The sequence below is a fragment of the Petaurus breviceps genome, unplaced genomic scaffold (assembly GCF_028583685.1).
Source record: "Petaurus breviceps papuanus isolate PSGF00001 unplaced genomic scaffold, PetGlider_PUasm1.0 115, whole genome shotgun sequence".
NCBI lineage: Eukaryota > Metazoa > Chordata > Mammalia > Diprotodontia > Petauridae > Petaurus > Petaurus breviceps.
The window spans coordinates 3,563,129-3,582,683 of NW_027185612.1; the positions used below are offsets into that span (position 1 = coordinate 3,563,129).

General features: G+C 35.9%; 1 protein-coding gene across 3 annotated transcripts in view; it reads left to right on the forward strand.

Annotated features, from left to right (window-relative positions):
- Nucleotides 1–19,555, forward strand: part of LOC138158179 (polypeptide N-acetylgalactosaminyltransferase 11) — a 71,117-nt gene that overhangs the window by 40,053 nt on the left and 11,509 nt on the right. For 2 of the 3 annotated variants that reach the window (XM_069084263.1, XM_069084272.1), the window contains exons 4-9: nucleotides 3,649–3,815; nucleotides 8,519–8,644; nucleotides 10,281–10,530; nucleotides 11,888–12,005; nucleotides 15,044–15,196; nucleotides 17,449–17,667. In XM_069084263.1, the coding sequence (XP_068940364.1) occupies nucleotides 3,649–3,815; nucleotides 8,519–8,644; nucleotides 10,281–10,530; nucleotides 11,888–12,005; nucleotides 15,044–15,196; nucleotides 17,449–17,667 (1,033 nt within the window). The remainder of the gene's footprint in view (nucleotides 1–3,648; nucleotides 3,816–8,518; nucleotides 8,645–10,280; nucleotides 10,531–11,887; nucleotides 12,006–15,043; nucleotides 15,197–17,448; nucleotides 17,668–19,555) is intronic. The other variant, XM_069084279.1, reaches the window with a different exon arrangement.

Genomic DNA, 19,555 nt, shown 5'->3' on the forward strand with positions numbered 1-19,555 from the left:
AGGGAGGAATGGCAGAAAACCAGTTAAATTAAACTTAGAGTAAATGTTGATGAACGAGAAGCAAATAATTAAAGTGGAAGTTATTTGTATAACAAGCAATAATTTTTTCAATTTGTTCTTCATGTCATCATAATATTCTGATGTATGTTATAAAACACACAAAAATAGGTCCTTATTTGTTCTTTGCTCACTATGAGATGTGGGATGGCTTATAGAGTAGAGAGAATGAAGGACTTGGGAGTCAGAACACCTAGAGTTGAGGCCTGGCCTTACCTTTGAATACCTTTGAAATCATAAGCAAGTTCCTTAACCTCTCTGAGACTCATTTTCATGATTTTAATAAGGGGCTAATACTTCATGTTCTCCTTGAATCTTAGTCTTCTCATGTGGAAAGTATTGTGGAAACATGAAGTACTCTAGAAACGTGAGCTATTATTTTCTTTCTCTCCACTCAGATATGAGCTCAACCACAGTTTAATAAGGTTCACTTACTAAAGTAACTTAGTCTTCAATCATTTTGAAAGTTCATGAAGTATGAATACTTTTAGAGCATATTCACAATATTATTCTTGCCGTCTAACAGCTTGTGTTCTAAGGTGGTAATATACACAAATCATAAATGTGTGATACAGAAAAATGAAATTCAGGGGCAGCTAGGTGGCGCAGTGAGTAAAGCGCCGGCCGCAGAAGTCAGTAGGACCGGAGTTCGGTTCTGGCTTCAGACACTTAACACCCACACAAAAAAACTAGCCATGTAACCTTTTGCAAGTTACTTAACCCCAATTGCCCTCCAAAAAAAGGCAAAAAAAAATGAAATTAATTCTTACTTATTGACAGATGTGTCTTAAGCATAGGATCTTTATATAAAGAAACATATTTTTCAATTCATGCATCTCTCATGTGCCTGCTATGTGCTAGGTACTATAGATATAAAAAGGAAAATGGAAAAGTTACTGTCCTAAAGGAATTTACATTTTCCTGGGAATGAGTTGAGATCAATCTATTTAAACAAACCAAGAGAGAAATGTAGAAAACTGTTCCCCCCACCCCATTCCACAAAGATAGACAATTTATGCATGAAAATATTGCAGGGACTGGGAAGAAACTTGTAGGTGTTTAACTTAGCATGACCCAAAAAGTCATAACAACAACATTTAAAAATTTTAAAACTTCTCTAATAATAGATATTTTATGACTTCATGTAAGTTATTTTAAAATTCCTTTTTCTTTATTTGAAAGTTTGTTTTTTGTTGTTAATCAAGTTTATAATTTAGAAAGTTAAACCAAAAATAAAAAGCAGAATCAGCAATGTCATAGGGATGAAAAAGCATAAGGCAGATGAGGGAATTCCTGTCTGTTTATAAGATGAGGAAAGGTAAAATTTTGGTATGAAAAAGAGATATCCAAGATGATAAACCTAAGCAAATTATTAGCTGCCTGTTTAGACTAAGGAGTGAGAGGGTGAATATTCCTTTGAAAACTTTTTTTTTTTTGTTTTTTGGAGGGGGGAAGGTAGGGCATTTGGGGTTAAGTGACTTGCCCAAGGTTACATGGCTAGTAAGTGTTAAGTGTATGAGGCCACATTTGAACTCAGGTCCTCCTGACTCCAGAGCTAGTGCTCTATTCACTGCACCACCTAGCCGCCCCCCTTTGAAAACTTTGACAGTCAGAAAACCTAACTAGTAAATAATGGCAACTTGATGTTAAAACTTATTTTGACTTCTAAAAGTTATAGAAATATGTAGAATTTCTTTATTGCTGGGACAGATGCAGATTTGAAGTTACTAGTGATTATATTCACTTTTACCACCCTGAGCCTCAGTTTCCTAAACAATAATATTACCCATAGTACCTGCTCTACAGGCTTGTTTGAGACTAAAACTTATGTAAATGTATGTAAAATTTTCCAAATTTCAAAGCACCATTTCAGTGTTGTTATTGTTACCATTAATATTAATATTCATAGGAACATAGACGCTAGAGCTTGGAAGGGCCTTCTTGACAATCTCATAGAGCACCCTTATTTCACCGGTGAGGAAATAGGAAATTTGGCATTGGAATAAGTACTAAATTTGTTACCTCTCTTCATTCCTTTAGATTCTGATTTCCATTGAAATGGTGGTGCATAAGAATGGTCTTTGCTCTATCTAAAACAACATAAAACAACTTAGATAATGCCAATGAAATGTTGTTGCCTTTTTTCGGCCTAAAATGACCTGCTTTAATAATTAATTAAGAATAATTTGTGATTATTATGAGTTATAATATATTTATATCATCCTTTTAGGTTTGCAAAACATTATCTCAGTTGACTCCCTTTTAAAGGAAAAATGTATGTTTCCAATTTCCTATAAAATCCTGATTCCACAATTTATGTTATCTTTGATGAAAGGTTAATAGATCAGGCCAATTTTAAACCTAATATAGGTCCAGGTTATTACAAATTCCATATTGGTGTCTTTAGAAGATGAAGGAATTTTAATATGCCTTCAAATGCCACATAAACATATTGGTCTTCTTTTAAGAAGATCATATAATTCTACTTAAAAACCTTCAGAGGACATTACTTATTGCTTACTGAATACATTTTATAATACTGATTCTAGGTTTCAAGACCCTGTATCATTTGACTTTGACCTAGCTTTCCAACCCTATCATATACTTCCCTACATGGGCTCCATATTCTACCCACCTTGAATTTCTGTGTTTCCTATTCTTACCCTCCTCTCTCTCATCTTTGTGCCATTACTTAGTCTCTGTCTCCATGACACCAGGAAAGGGCTCTTCCCTGTCTTTTCTCTACCATCTGCTTTTGAAGTCTCTCTCTTCTTTTAAGACCAAGCTGTGGTGCCATTTCTTCCATGTAGTCTTCCCTACCTCCTCTCATGCTAAAATTTATCATTTGCTCCCCAGATCCCTCATAACTCTTTTCTTTTTTTCTTTCAATTTATCACATTTTCCTTTGTTCATGCATGTTTGTAAATATTTACCCTCTTCCTCCATCATGTGGAAAGCTCCTTGAGAGCAACATCCATTCATATTGTACTTTGTTGCTTTTCCCTTCCCCTCCCCCTTTCTGTGATATTGATCGCAATGATCTATTCAGTCAACACTTTTAAGATTTTGAGTTAAATTGGCTTTAATGATTCATTTTAGAATTTTTATTAGTTCCATTTTTATTTTATTTTTTAGAACTGTTGGACATGAAGTTGACCATCTGCTAAAAGTGAATTTTTTAAATTAGATTTTTCTCATTTATATTCCTTTTGAAACTTCTGTCATTTCACCAGAAGAAGTATGCTGGCTATTTGTTCCATAACAATGCCACTGTAGTTTTGCTCATGTCAATTTTCTGCCTTCTTCTTTTTAATGTAATTTTTAATGTACTCTCGATACATTTCGACTAAAGTTTTCAGAATAAGACAGAGAACAGGTCAAGGAGGGAAAAAAAAAATATATATATATATAGGAATGCCACCTAGATGTGTAGGCTGTTTACCCCTGTTTCCCTGTGTGCTTCTAAGAATGAGTGGAAACGAGCAAGGAAGAGGAGAATGTTAGAAGGAGATCATGAAATGGTTGATGAAAAATATCTTGAAACATATCAGGCTTTTAAAATTCACAGCTTTCTGACAATTATGTCCACAGATGTAAAGAAAAGTCATATCCAACTGACCTTCCAGCTGCCAGTATTGTGATTTGTTTCTACAACGAAGCCTTTTCTGCCTTGCTTCGGACAGTACATAGTGTCATAGATCGAACACCAGCCCATCTCCTTCATGAAATTATCTTGGTAGATGATAATAGTGAATTTGGTGAGTGCAACTATACAACTCTAGGACTAGATGTTGTTAATCTAGGATGGCAGTACTGATAATACCAGGAATTTTCTGTTTTCTTTCAACAACAGAGACGGTCATGCACATAACTGAACATTCAAAATGGAAAGTAAAAACTATTGCTATGCATAAAATTCCAGTAGGGTTAGCTATAGTTAAATATTCTAAACTTTGAATATATCAGTTTTAATAAGGAATTGGAGTAGTTTAGCCTGTGGACAAATTCTGTTATCCAAGTTCAGTGTTTGAAATTTGTTGCTGCAATTGTATATTGCTATAGGCAGTTTTCAGCTTACAAATGGTTTTTGTTTCAAAAGGTCATTTCTGAGTTACTTGTTTGCAATTTTTAACTCATTTTACCATGATACAGTGTTGTAAATTTTGGTTAGTTTCTTGACTAGCCCATAGAAGTTTATTTTAACCCATAATATTGCTGAATACCATGCAGTTGCCATGAAAACAGTAGAAATAATTAAATAAAACATATTAATACCATGAAGTGAAAAGTACTTTCTCTTTAATTGCAGTCATGTTACTTGAGAAAAATAGATTTAAGAATATTATAACGAGGGTATTAGTCTGTGATTTCTAAGGTCTTAAATGTCTTCTAATTTTAAAATACAGGTAGATAGAAATTTTTGTGGATATTCTAAAGGGAATGCAGTTTCAAGGGTATGATGATGGTACTATTAATCATGTCCAACTTATTTGAAAACTTATGACTTTCCTTTTCCTTCATTTGTTATTTCACTTTTTAAAAAAATCATTATTAAGGTTGATTTGGGGTTCAGAGATGGAAGAATGGGGGAGAAATTTTCCTTAGGTTACTGGACAAGAGAGAAGGGAAGAGGGGCAGCTAAGTGGCGCAGTAAATAGAGCACCAACCCTGGAGTCAGGAGGACCTGAGTTCAAATCTGGACTCAGACACTTAACACAAAAACTAGCCATGTGACCTTGGGCAAGTCACTTAACCCCAATTGCCCTCCAAAAAGCAAAAAACAAAAGCTCTTTGAGATGCAGCTTTGGGGTGGCTAGGTGGCACAGTTGAGTAAGAGCGCCGTCCCAGGAGTCGGGAGGACCCGGGATCAGTTCAGGCCTCAGATACTTAATACCCACACAAAATAACTGGCCGTGTAACCTTGGGCAAGTTACTTAACCCCAATTGCTTTAAAAAAAGAGAGAGAGAGAAGGGAAGAAGGATAGTGCTGGGGTTTAGAAGGATAGGGGTTTCACACACACATTTTTAAGAAAAAGATGCTTTAAAGTGGAATTAATTGCGCTATGAGCTATGAAAGTGGGGAAAGGTTCTTAAGTGGACATTGCGCCTAGTTTCTAAGACGGTGAAGAAAGGAGAAAAAAAAATTTAAAGTCAGGTATTCCTCAGAGTTTTTACCAGTTGACATCATTAGCCCAGGACAGCTTGGCTACTCTTCCAAGCAATTAGATTAGGACTGTCTTAGGACAGGTGGTGTTAGGATTATGGAACATGCAGCCTGCCCTTTGTAATATGGTTTACTCATAAATCAAGTGTTTGCAATTTGAGAAATGCCTTGTTTAGAAAACTGTGATTGGTTATGGAAAAGCTGTAATGGAAGATACCTACAAGAGAGCAACCCTAACTAGTCAAAAATCATAGAAACGTATAGAGTGAAGAGAAATGGAAAAAGCTGGGCTTTTTCTTAGTTCTTATTACCTCTGCTTAGCAAACTCATCTCTGCACTTTAAAAAGACCCTGAAAATCAGACAGATTATCCATGCTTAAGGATATATACATAGCTTGGGACAAAATTGAAAAGAAAAACTGTCAGGTAATTGAAGTCTCTCTTCTGTAGGGTTGGAGATAAGAGAAATGTGTGGGGCTTCTTACTGCTTTTGCTAACAACTAGTGGGCTGCCTAGATGGAGCATGACTGAGATCTGGAGGAGGGGGTGGTTGCTCTGGGTGCCAATTAGGTAAGTGGGAAGCCAAAGCTCAAGGAAGATAAATGCACATTATATGTGGTAGTGGAGGCAGAATGGAGAAATTGGAACTTATTTCTTAGAGATTGTCAGCTTCTGGAGGAGAGGAACTTAGCTAATATATCCCCACATCACCTTAGGTGGTTACTTATATTTGTTGAAGGAATGGTGAGAATATGACCTAATTCCCTCCACACGTGAAATGTGAAATGATTTGGAATAAACTCCAGAGACACTCTGTTGCCTCATGGATCAAATATAAACTCTTCTGTTCTCCATATAAAATTCTTTACAACCTGGCCTCCCTCTACCTTTCCAGTCATGTTACACATTGCTTCACTCTAGGAACTCCTCAGTCATAATGTGCCCTTCTCCTGTCTCCCTGCCTTTGTACTGTTGTCCCCTGTCCCTGAGATGCTCTCTCTCCCCACACACATGTGTATATACACATATGCATCCTGATATATACACGTGGTATCTCCTCTATTAGAATGTAAGTTTCCTGAGTGCAGGGACTGTATCCCCAGAGAGTGGCACATAGTAGCTTAATAATTGATTTCGATTATTAATGATTTGTTGAATGTTGATTAATTGCCTGACTTTCCAGTTAAATGTTGATAATTTGGGAAAACTGGGGCAGCACACTTAGTAGGTACTTAATAAATGCTTGTTGATTGTTTTATTTTTCATTTTAATGCTAGTAACTTGAGCTCCAGTTGCCTACTAGGCATTTTGAACTTGATGTACTGTAGACATTTCAAATACCTTATGTATAAAGCTGAATTCATTTTTCTCAAACCTCACCCTTTTCTGAACTTCCATGTTTCTATGGAGGGCATTGTCATCCTTTCAGTTACCCAGGTTGGTGACTTCAATGTCATTCTTAATTCCTTACTTTCATACAACTTCACATATCCACTTAGCATATTGTTTTTTTAATTTTTAGCTCCACAAAATTTCTTTCATCATCCAATTTTCTCCACTTAGACTTCCCTAGTTTGGCCTCTCATCACCTTTCACCTGAATTATTGTCACCCCCCTTTTTTGCCTCCAACTGTCCCTTCCCAATCAGTTAAACAGTACATTTCCCAAAGCGTTCAGTGTAATCATGCCAATTTTCTGTTCAGTAAACTACAGTATTTTACTATCTACTCTGTTACATCTAGAATAAAATGTAAAGTCCTCTGTTTGTCATTTTAATCCCTTTACAACCTGGTCCCAGTCTTCCTTTGCAGGCTCATTAAGTCAAGCAAGTGAACAAGCATTTATTAAAATACCTTTTATGGACCAGGTGATGTGATAAGCATTGGAAATACAAAGAGAGGCAAAAACATAGTGTCTCAGAGCTCTCTAGGAGCTCGTGTTGGTATGGAAGAGACAGTGTGCGGATAATGATGTACCTATAAGATATATGCAGGGCTGTGTGTGTGTGTGTGTATTTATACAATTTTTACACATACATGTAGACACACATATATATGTCATGGAAGGTTATCTCTGAGAGGAGAGGCTTTGGTAGAGAGGGAAAGGGGATGTGGAACGTGAAAAGGCCTCCTGCCCAAGGTTTTGGCTGAGTCTGGCTGAAAGCCATGGAAGAGACAGGGGTTGGGGTGAGGAGAGAGTTTGCCAGGCATGGCAGACAACTAGCTAAAAGGCATGAGGTTGGGAGATAGAATTTTGTATGTGAGGAACAAGTGGGCCAGAGTAGCTGGAGGTTATTACACATTAATTTCCTTCAGGCCCACATGATCCAGCCAAGTAGTCTCCTTACTATGCCTCACACATGGCATATGCCTTTGCCCCAAGTGTCCCTCATACCTGTAACGTCCCTCCTCACCTCCATCTCTCAGAATACCTAGTTTCCTTCAAGGCTCAGCATGTGTCATTTTGTATATCAAGCCTTTCTGATTCCACTAGCCTCCCCCATCACCTTGTGTTAGCTTTGTGCTTTTATGTATATCTGTGTGTGTGTGTGTGTGTGTACACACACACACACACACACACACACACATTCAAGACTTTAATGTTTTCAAGGCCAAAAGGTATATATTAAATTTTAGGTTAGTCTGTATGTTTCTCCAAGATGCTGACTGTTTTACTTTTCATCTTTGTATATTCCAGAGCCTACCATGGCGTATAGTAGGTATTTAATAATTAATAATTATTTTTGATAGGTCATAAATCAATCTCATAAAGATACCTTAAGGCTTAGAATTTCTTTTCTTAATTAATGACATAAATCTCTATATAGCTTATGTGATTATTTTCAAATAGAACTTTTTTTTAGCTTTAATATAATTTACTAAAAAATCTCATCCAGGCCAGTGCCTTCTTAATTACAGGAGAAACAGTGAATTACAGAGTATTTTTCCATAATTATGTTAGATATTAGTCCACTCAGTGAACTAGTGCAAATAATATTCAATTCAATAATTGAATAATTAAAATTTCATTAAATATTGATACATTTCAGTGAATGATAATTCCAAAATGAAAAAAAAAACATTCTACTTAACTTTTCAGTGAAGGATGTTGTAATCACTTATGTGAAAGTATTAACAAATATCAATAAATATCTTAGTACCTTAAGATTTATCCATATTTTTTACTTTTGTAAATAATACACAGAATAAAAGACCAAATGGTCTTTAAAATGAGGCCTCTACATTAAAAATATTTTAGAAATGTAATAAAGAAAAAGTAATTATTTGGCTGTTTCAGATGATTTGAAAGGAGAGCTAGATGAATATGTCCAAAAATATCTTCCTGGAAAAATCCAAGTGGTAAGAAATGAAAAACGAGAGGGACTGATTCGAGGGAGAATGATCGGAGCAGCTCATGCTACAGGTATAACATACTGTGCACTTTTTTGTTGGAAAGCGACCACTAACATATCCGAGAGATACTGTAGGGGTATATGACAGATCGTAATTTAGAGTCCCCAAATGCCTGGCCTGTTTCTGGTAGAAGAGGTAAGATTTAGCTGAGTAATAAAAGATATTGCTCGACCTAAGCATGATTCAGAAACTTTTCTAGCCTACATAAAGCTGGGGAGTTGAAGTCAGAAATTTTTACATAGCTATTCTCTCTGGGTAATCTCACATCAATATTAAATGAACAAAAGTGCAAAGCTGAAATATTACTGAATTCCATTACTTATATTTTGTTAATATGTTTTGCTTCAGCATCGTCCTCAGCTGGTGACAGTTAAAAAACTAAGTCCCTCCAGCACAGTTACAAAACAGAATTAAAGTGAACCCGAGGGAGAAAATGTTAAAAGTGACTCAAATGATGTCAGTGAAAATAGCACTAATGGCAACAGAATTTCATATTAATTGCGCTGACCAATTTTGTTTTTGGAAGAGTGGACAATACATATTTCCTTTCTCTTGTTAGAGGCAATGGGGCATCCCAGAAGCATAACATTGCATATACCTTCAAGTGTGGTTACTTTGTTGGTTATTTTTCTTTGTTACAAAGATGAGTAAGTATTGGGATGGAGGCAGGAGTTGTGATAGAAAAAGGTCAGCAATAAAACATTTTTATAAAAAAGTAAATTGAAAGAGGTTAGAGGAAGAATATGTGATGATAGATTGTTGCATTGGGGGGCAATACTAGTCATGGGGAAGGACAGAAAAGAAATCCTAAAAAAAATCACAGTAGTGTTGGTGGAAGAGGCATGTATTATCTTCAAAGTTTTTAGGGGAATTCTTAAAAGTAGATAGTTTGTGACAGGTTCTGTTATCCTGTAGGATAGGGTTCATAATGATTGCTCAACATCATTAAGAAAAAGTTTAAAATATGTTTAAGACTTTAATGTTTTCAAGGCTAAAAGGTATATGTTAAATTTTAGAAAGAGTTTTGGTTAAACTGGTTATTTTAAAGTTTTGGTACAAAAAACAGGTTTAACTTCCAGTTATCTACATTTGAGATAAGTTCATTCTAGGACATCTCAGATAACTGAGATGATAAGGCATCTTTTGAGTTCTTGTCTTGTCACTTAAGTTTGAGTGGTTATGGGGGCGGCTGGGTGACATAGTGAATAGAGCACCGGCCCTGGAATCAGGAGGACCTAAGTTCAAATCTGGCCTCATGCACTTAACACTTACTAGCCATGTGACCTTGGGCAAGTCACTTAACCCCAATTGCCTTGCTTTCTCTGCTTCAAAAAGACAAAAAAAAAAAATTGAGTGGTTATTAAATTCCTCCAACAGCACCATTAAAAATGTATTTTTGACTGATGTTCCCAAGTTATATAGTGCTTCCTAATTTACAGTAAGTAGTAAATTAATGATTCCTAATTATATTTTAAGCAGTAAATAAGAGTGGCATTTATATTTTAGAATATGAAATTTTAACATTTCATTCATTTTAACTTGGGTTGGGACCAGAATTGATTATTAGATTATCATAATAATAATAATTTATTATTATATTAACAAGAATGAAAGCTATTAGATTATTATAATTTTTATCTTCCCAGGAGAAGTTCTTGTGTTCCTAGATAGTCACTGTGAGGTAAACAAGATGTGGCTACAACCTTTGCTGGTTCCAATTCAAGAAGACCATAGGACGGTGGTGTGCCCTGTGATTGATATTATCAGTGCTGATACACTTATGTATAGCTCATCTCCTATTGTACGTGGAGGATTCAACTGGGGTCTACATTTTAAATGGGATCTTGTTCCCTTTTCTGAGTTAGGAGGACCAGAAGGCGCTATTGCACCAATCAAGTAAGGTTTGATCTTGTGATTGGAACACTTGCAATATGTAGTTGTAAGGCAAAGAATAAAGTGCTTTATGATTATTTCCTTAAATATTAGCAGAAATTGTAGGCAGGTGGTTATTTTGTGTTTCTAAAATCTCTTGTGTTTATTTTTAGAGAGATTTAGTAACATCACACAACAGACACTTTGCAGGTTTTTAGGTGTTTGTATATATATTCAGAAGCACATTTGATTATACTCTAAAACACTTTAGATGATATTTGTACTTACTTAGCTTCACAGATGTCTGACTTGCAGAATCTGGACTTCTAACTTTGGTCCATATGGGTATGTTAATCAGTGACTAATATTCCTGAATTGTTTTAATTCCACAAAAAATTTATGCCTTTGCTAAGCCCTGCTAATTGTTCATGCCTTGTAGTTTAGTGGATCAGTGTTAATATAATTTAACTTTACTTACCTATTAAGTCATTTTAGTTATGTAATAGTACAGAACACATCCAAAGGTAGTTTACCCTGCAGCTTTAACTCTCTACACAGTTGAAAAAGCATGAAGTAAAGCAAAAAAGTCCTCAGAATAGCCAGAAGATGAATCAAAGCCCATGCACTAAAGCCCTAGAAACTGCTTCAGGCCCTGATGTATATATTCTCTCTGTTTCTCCCTCCTTCCCCCTCCCTCTTCCTCCTCCTCCTCCTCCTCCTCCTCTCCCTCTCCCTTTCCCTTTCCCTCTCTCTCTCTGTTTGTCTATTTTAAAGTTCATTCTGACTATCTTAGTTCCTTTCTCAACCCATACTAGATGAGAAATACTAAATTAAAAGGGAAAACAAGTTCCTAGAAGCAGGCATAGTATAGACGCAGCAAGAAATGATACTTGTTAGCTTCACAGGGAGTGGGGAAGAAAGAGAAAAGCTATAAAAATCAAAAGGACCTAAAAGCATTGCAGTCTGGGGCCATTTAAAAGCCCTAAAAACCATGCACCCTGGTGGAGGAAACCAGCTCTTTCGTGCCTTAATAGACCTGAGTGCATGAGAGTATTCGAGGATAATACCCAATAAGGAAATCTGAGTTATCAAGGAAAGGTTATTGTATTCTTTTTAAAAAGGAAAATAAACACCTTCCATTTTAGAAAACTTTCTTTTAAAATGTTTATAATAAAAAAATTGGAACATTCAGTTGTGTCTGATTACTGGGCAATATAACCATGTAGCTGGATAATAACTGCCAATGCTACCTGGTATTTCTATGGTATTTTTCTAGTTTTATTATAGACAGTTGCTGCAAAATTACACTGACTTGCAGAGAAAAGTTTTCCAAAATAACCATTTGTATGGAATCAAAGTGATGATTATTTTCTTCTTCTAGGTCACCAACAATGGCGGGAGGCTTATTTGCTATGAACAGACACTATTTCAACGAACTTGGACAATATGACAGTGGCATGGATATCTGGGGAGGTGAAAATTTAGAAATATCATTTAGGGTAATTCAGATTTTATATGTATTAAATTGTTAACCTCATGCATAAAGAAGATAATCTAATTTTCAACTATTTCTAATTTCAGCGCTTTGTATACTTTCTCATAGGAGGTCACTAGGTGGTTCAGCAGATAGAGAGCTGAGTCTGGAATTAGGAAGACCTAAATTCAATTTGGGCCCCAAACACTAGCTGTGTGACTCTGGGCAAGTCCCCTAACCTTTGTTTGCCTCAATTTCTTCATCTGTAAAATGGGAATAGTAGTAGCATCTATGGCCTGGGCCATCAAATGAGATCCTATTTGTAGAGTGCTTAGCACAGTGCCTGGATCATTGTTAGGTTCTTAATTCCTTTATTCCTTCCCTCCCCCCCTTTTCCCCTTCCCTCCATCCATCCCTCCTTCTCTTTTTCTTCCCATCTTTCTTTATATTTAATATATATCAATTGTTCTGTATTTTGATGATCACACCTAAAGCATCTTTAGGCATTTAGTATGTCAGTTGAATTTACCAAAGATTGATTTTTTAAAAACTGGAAAAGTAAACCAAATATAATTTCAGAAAGCTTTAATGTGAACATTAATAAAGCTTTTTTTTTCTTCCCCATCTTTTATTAATTTTATTTGGCATCATTTATAGAAGTTTGTAATTCATTTGTTCACTTATCTCACAAATATTTATTGACTACCTCCTAAACATGAATGATGTGAAGATGAATCAAGCACAGGTCCTGCCTGTGAAGAGTTTAGAGTTACTAAGAGATAAGACACGTTCACAAAGATAGACACACAAACACACACTCACACACACACGCACACAAGAAAACTACAAATAAAGTCTTGTAAGAGTTCAGATGAGGGGGAAATTACTTGTCGCTAGAGGGGCTCCAAGGAGAAGTGACACTAACACTAGGTCTTCACGAGGGTAGGGTTTCAGCAGGTGTAGACATGGACTGGGGAATTCCAGGTGGGAAGAAGGCCGAGCTCCAAGATGTGGAGGCAGAAAAGTGTAGAATTATAGTACATTCTGGGAGCAACTCTGCAGGCCACAGGGTAGGGACAGGCCTGACTTGGAATCTTCCTTTTTTAGCTCTGGGTTGAAAGGTGAGTCATTGTAATCACCCTGAGCCTTGGTTTTCTCATCTTTTAAAAAGTGGTGCTGATTGTTGTACCTGCCTCCCAGAGGAGGAAACTATAGTGCAAATATCAGACTCCAAATTTAATGTAGTTAATTGGTTCCTTAGATACATAGTTTAAGGTAAAACTGAGCAGTTTTATATAGTGCAGCTTTTTAAACCATATGAAGGGACCAATAATTGGGGTTTAGTGATGTTATGGTAGGGTTTCATTATTCAGTTCTATCCAACAAACATTTATTATTATTGTTAATAATAACCATAATATGTGCAATTCTGTGCTAGGTGCTGAGTTTAAAAAGACAGAAAAATGAAGTAGGCCCTGCCTTTAAGGAGTTTGCATTCTCTTTGGGGAATACATTATGTACAGAAGCAAATAAATACACACATTAATATAAAGAGGGAGACAGTGCTAATAAGTAGGGGTTGGGGACATTAAGAAGAAATCTCTTTCAGGAAGTGGCCCCTGAACTGGGCTTTGAAAGATGCTATAGGGATTCCATAATTAATGTTATTGTCTCAAAACAGGTTGGCTGAGGCAGCATTATGCATTATCTTCCCCATTTTATAGATGTGGAAAGAATGAAAGAACATTTGTTAGCCTCTTACTATGTGTCTCTTATTTGGGAAAAGCCTCATATATGGATCTGTCCTCTTTTATTAAAAAAAATTATTTTTGTATATTTTGTTTGTACATTGCCTAAATGTCTACCTGTATCTCTCCCTCTCTAAGAGAGCTATAACGTATGTGTAGTTGTGTAGTGGGAGGAATCTTCTCATTTCTTCTATGGCACCATGCTTCTTTGTAATTTTGGAACATTCACTTTTTTATTATTTTATGGTTCTTTTCAGTTTACATTATTGTGGTTTTTGTGAATGTTGTTTTCTTTGTTCTGTCTACTTCACTGCATATCAGTTCATTTAAGTTTTTTGTGCTTCTTTGGTGTTCATCATATTCATCATTTTTTAAGGCATAGTAATATTCCATCACATTCACGTACCATGGTTTGTTTAGCTGTTCCCTGAACAATGAGTACCACAAAAAAGTGTTGCTATAAATATTTTGGTGTATACAGAGGCTTTCTTGTTGTCAGTGAGTTACTTGGGATATATGCCTGTCAGTGGAATCTGGCTGAGAGGGTATGGATAATTTAGTCTCCCTATTTGCATAATTACAGCTTGCTTTCCATAATAGTTGTGCTACTTCACAGTTCCACAAACATTGCATTAGTGAGCCTATTTTTCCACACCCTGCAACATTAACTGTTGCTGTCTTCTATCATCTTTTCCAGTTTTCTGGGTCTGAGCTAAAACCTCAAGGTTATTTTTTCATTTTTCTTAATGTGTTTTGGAACATCCTTTCATATGGTTAGTAGTTTGCAGTTGTTTTGAGAACTTTGTTCATATCTTTTGACCTTTAATGCCTTTAGTCCTTTTTCCTCTGTCACGTTTTTCCATGTTCCAATTTCTTGACATAGACCAGGATTTCCTTCTGCATTTCCAGATTCTTTTTCTTCTCTGCTTTCATTTCCATTCTCCATTTTTTCAAGGATTACTTTGTTTGCCCTGATAACCTGGACACTATAAAAGTATTCCTTGGTTCACTTTATGTTATTAAGGACTGTTAATGGGGTCCCTTGCATTTGTCTTTTTGAGTTGCCATGTTTTCCAGAAACACTGGATTCAAGAGTATGCAGGAAGCATAAAACTATAGGAGCAGAATGTGAAGTGTACTGTCAGTCATGTTATTTGGAGTTTCTGCTTACTGTTTTTCAGGGAATATGCTTTGTAGAAGGTTTGTTTGAGCGTCTGTTGATTTAATACAAAATGAGTAAAAAATAAGGAAATTACTATGTTAATTGCATATATCTAGTAAAAACATGCTAACTTATCTTTTTGTTTTTATTTAGATCTGGATGTGTGGAGGCAAGCTCTTCATCATCCCTTGCTCTAGAGTAGGACACATTTTCCGGAAGAGACGGCCGTATGGATCTCCTGAAGGACAGGACACCATGACACATAACTCATTACGATTGGCACATGTTTGGTTGGATGAGTATAAAGTGAGAATTACATTTCTTGTTTTGAAAGAATAAGAGATCATAGGATCTCACATAACCCTTGCCTTCCCTCCTCCAAAAAAACAAACAAAAACAGAAAGAAACAGGAGATTATAGGATCAAAGATACAAAGGTGAAAGACCAGAGAGATGAAGAGATTGAGGCACAGAGAGGGCATGTGATTTTTCGAAGGCTGCACAGCGGCAAAGCCAGGGCTTGGCAGCGTGTCATTTGGATTCAGACCTAGCCCTCTTTCCACACCACCGCACTGTCTTAGGGTAGTGGTTGTTCTGGTGCCTTTTTGCTGCTCTTGTTTGTCCAGAGCTACATAAGTTAGTATTTAGTTACCTTGTCCTTTTAAAGTTTTAACTAACTTTATTAATTTATGTTTTGCTGATTTTAAAAATTAAAAAATGTTGTTTTGTGTCATGGAAAGGATTTTTCTCCCCTCTGTGAACAATAATCATGACATCTTATATTATACCTTGAGAAAGCTTTGGGAGGACATTGAGGTGGGAATAACAAAGCCAAGGGTTGTTACTAAGGATTCTGTTAGTTCTCAATCCTCATGTTTCTTGACTTCAGCATTTGAAACTATTTTGCCTCAGTCTTTATAGAACACCCCCATCCCCTTCACTGTGAATGTACCTCAAAATTTTTTTCTGGAACCTTTTATTTTCCCTCTTAACACTCTTACTAGTGATTTCATCTATTCCTCTGGCTTCAATTATGCTTTCTATGCAGATGATTCCCAGTTAGTCAGTCAATCAAGAAGTATTTCTTAAGTACTTATTATATGCCAGACATCGAGCTAAGTGCTGGGGCAAGTAAAAGACTGAAACAATCCCTTACTTGGAGTGAGTTTACCTTTAATGGGAAGTTGATGAGTCCATAAATATATGTGGCTGAATGAATATAAATATGCACAACGCAGTTAAATAGGAAGGGTTTTTTGGGGGGAGGGGCACTAGTGGTTGGGGAATTGAAAAAGGCTTTATGTAGAAGGGAGCACTTGAGCTGCATATTGAAGAAAGAGCTTGAGGTAAGAAGGAAGTGCATTCCAAGCAGGGGAAGTGGCCAAGGCCAAATAGGACTTTGGAGAGAGAAATGACAAGACTGGATGATTGATTTAATCTGTGGCCTCAGTATTTGGAGATGAGACTTAACATGAGTTTTGGTTCTTTGGAAGGTATCTAGAAAGCCTTAAGGTATACAGTAGGGAAAAAATCACAGAAGAAGCCAAACTATATTGAAAGAGGTCGAAAATAGAGAAGAAATCCTGTTACTCTTGTCCCCTTTCCACATTCTACTCTTTGGACATCCCAGAGATGCACCAAACTTGATATATCCAAAGCTGAACTCATTATCTTTACTTCCCATCCCCAACCAAACCTCATCTTCTAAACTTCTCTATTTCTCTTGAAAGTACAATCCTTCCAGCTTTTGAGGTTTGTAATCTCAGCATTATCCTGGATTCCTTACTCTCCATTGACTGCACAAATCTAAGCAATTCCTAAATTTTTTCTTTCCTCCTCCACAGCATTCTTTGTCTTCACATAACCGCCACCTTAGTTTAAGCCATCCTCATTTGTACACCCAGGTTATTACGATAGCCTCCTAAGTTTTGTGCTATTACCATGACAGCCAAATTCTCTCACATGTATTACCAGCTTGTTTCTGGTTTCATTTATAGTAAGAATGCCAATAAGTATGTGGTTTAATTCCTCCACTAATCTATAAGTCTATTGGTCATTGGATATAAGTGTACCAGTAGTTAAAATAATATTTGTTGACTAACAACTTTATGATTCTTAACATCCTCTCTCCCCTTTCTAGCATATCACCATCACTGCTGAAGTACAAATTGCCTGACATAGAACTGAGAATTACCTTGTATTTTTATTTGTTTTTCGGATTGGCATGATCCCTAAAATTTTTTACCTGTTGACCAAACTTCTGATATAGAATAGCTCTGTAATTACCTGAAATAGTCTTTGGAAAGTAGAAAAATTTTTGAATTTGAGTTCTGTTTACATAGCCTTTGAGAAGCTAAGATTACCTTTATGCCATCATGAGGCATTAGAAAAGGATTTTGGTAGAGGTTCAAAATGTATTAACATATGGAGCTATGATTTGCTACTTGCCTATTTTCTCAACTTATAATTTAAAGGTGTTATTTTAAATTGCTATTTAAAACTGAAATGTAGTTGCTGAATTCATATTAAGGAGGAATTTGATCTTTTTTTCCAACTTAGGAGCAGTATTTTTCCTTGAGACCTGAGCTGAAGCTCAAAAGCTATGGAAACATCAGTGAACGTGTTGAATTGAGGAAAAAACTGGGCTGCAAATCATTTAAATGGTATTTGGATAATATCTACCCAGAGATGCAGCTGTCTGGGCCCAATGCCAAACCACAACAACCTGTTTTTATTAACAGGGGACCCAAACGACCCAAAATTCTGCAACGTGGACGGGTAAGGGCATAACTCCATTTTCATAGTTTTAGATGAAACTACATTAAATTGAGATCCCCACTGGATGTCATAAATGGTATTCTAGATAGCTTCAAAATATTTTGATCTTTCATTAATCCTTTGCATGGGAATTTCATCTGCCTAGATAAAGACCTTTGAAATTTAAGAAGGATTGAGTCTTATATGGTTAACATTAGGGATTCTGCATTTGACTGGATTAAAAAATGCTCTATTCCAGTGTTTCATATTTTGGTTGAGCATTGCATTGTTCAAAGTTCTTAAATCTTTCAAAATTGTTTATTTTCACAGTGTTGTTTTTATTGAATAAATTGTTCTCCTGGTTCTGATCACTTCACTCTGTCAGTTTATATGTTTCTCCATGTTTTTCTCAAACCATTGATTTCATTGTTTCTTATGGTAAAATAGTATTCTATTACATGTATATACCGTAATTTGTTCAGCAGGTCTCCAGTGGATGGGCATCCCCTTAGTTTCTAGTTGTTTGTCACTGACAGTTCCTGATATGTCTCCTTTTTTTTTTTTTTCTATCCTGGTATAGTTTGTGGAAGAAGGATTTATACATGTGGGTAAAGAGAAAAGAGTAGATGAATCTATTTAGAAGTTTAAAAATCATTAACAAGATTCTACACCTAAGGCTAGTTGCCCCTTAGAAACACTCTATTTTGTTAACCTCTGCCTTTTTATCCTGGATCTTTTCACCCTCTTTCCATCTTATTTTGCTAATGGAAATCTCACTCAATCCTTTCCAGTAATATTTCTCTTTCTCTGGAAGCTGTGGTCTAGAAGAAGACACAGAAATATTTCTTGTTCCTTATCCTCACATCCAGACTATACCTTTGCCATCATCACTCAAGACACTCTCTTCCCCTGAAGTTTATTTGTTCTGTCCAAATCCCCTCGTTACAGTCATCTACTGGTCTCTCAGTTATTCTTTCTCTTTTCCTTAGGAATTCCATACCTTCCTCTCTTCCTCTCTCTACTCTAGAATAACTTTTTGGGACTTCAGTAACAATGTCAGTGTCTCTTCAAATACATATTTCTTTTAGTTCATTGACCTGCTGAACTTTATCAATCTTCAGGACCCTCATCTTTATTCCATCTCACCCACACACAGAGGCAGTCATACTTTTGATCTGACCATAATGAATTCTAGCTCCATTTTACAGAACTCTGAAATTTTTCTTTCTGATCACAACTTTAGATCCTGTTATAGTTCTGGCTCTTGTTTGTAGATAGTTATCACTTGCAGTATTAAGGAAAGTCTCATTTATTCTTGTTTTCCTAGGTGGTGGTGGTGATAGTAGTAGTAATAGCATGTGTGTGTATTTGTTTGTTTTTAACAGAAATAGGTGTTATATTTTATCAAAAATTTTTCCTGCATTTCTTGATATAATCTTTTGATTTTTGTTTTTCTTATTATGGTAAGTTATGTTGATCATTTTAAAAATATAGAACTTTGCTTTCCTGTATAATTCCAGCCTAATCACTGATTATATGGTATTTTTGACATGTTGCTTTAACCTTGTTGTTGACAATATAATTTTCGTGTTGGTATTCATTCAGGCTGTTACTCTGTTGTTTTCTTTCTTTATATTGACTTTTCCGGGTTTCACTACCAAGAACACTTTGGCTCTAACCTTTGGAAAAAACAAGGTTCTACCTCATTCTTGGGGCATATAAAATGTCTAACTTTCCTTTTAGTAACTGTAAAGAATGTCCCTTTAGTTTCTTTAAAAATAAATTTTTTTCTTTTTTAGCACATGTTTATATTGAAAAATTGACTACTTTGGAAAGGGCTTCCATAGCTATACTAATTATTACTGATTTTTCCCTGTTCTTAACTCCTATAAGGCATCTATAGTCTGTA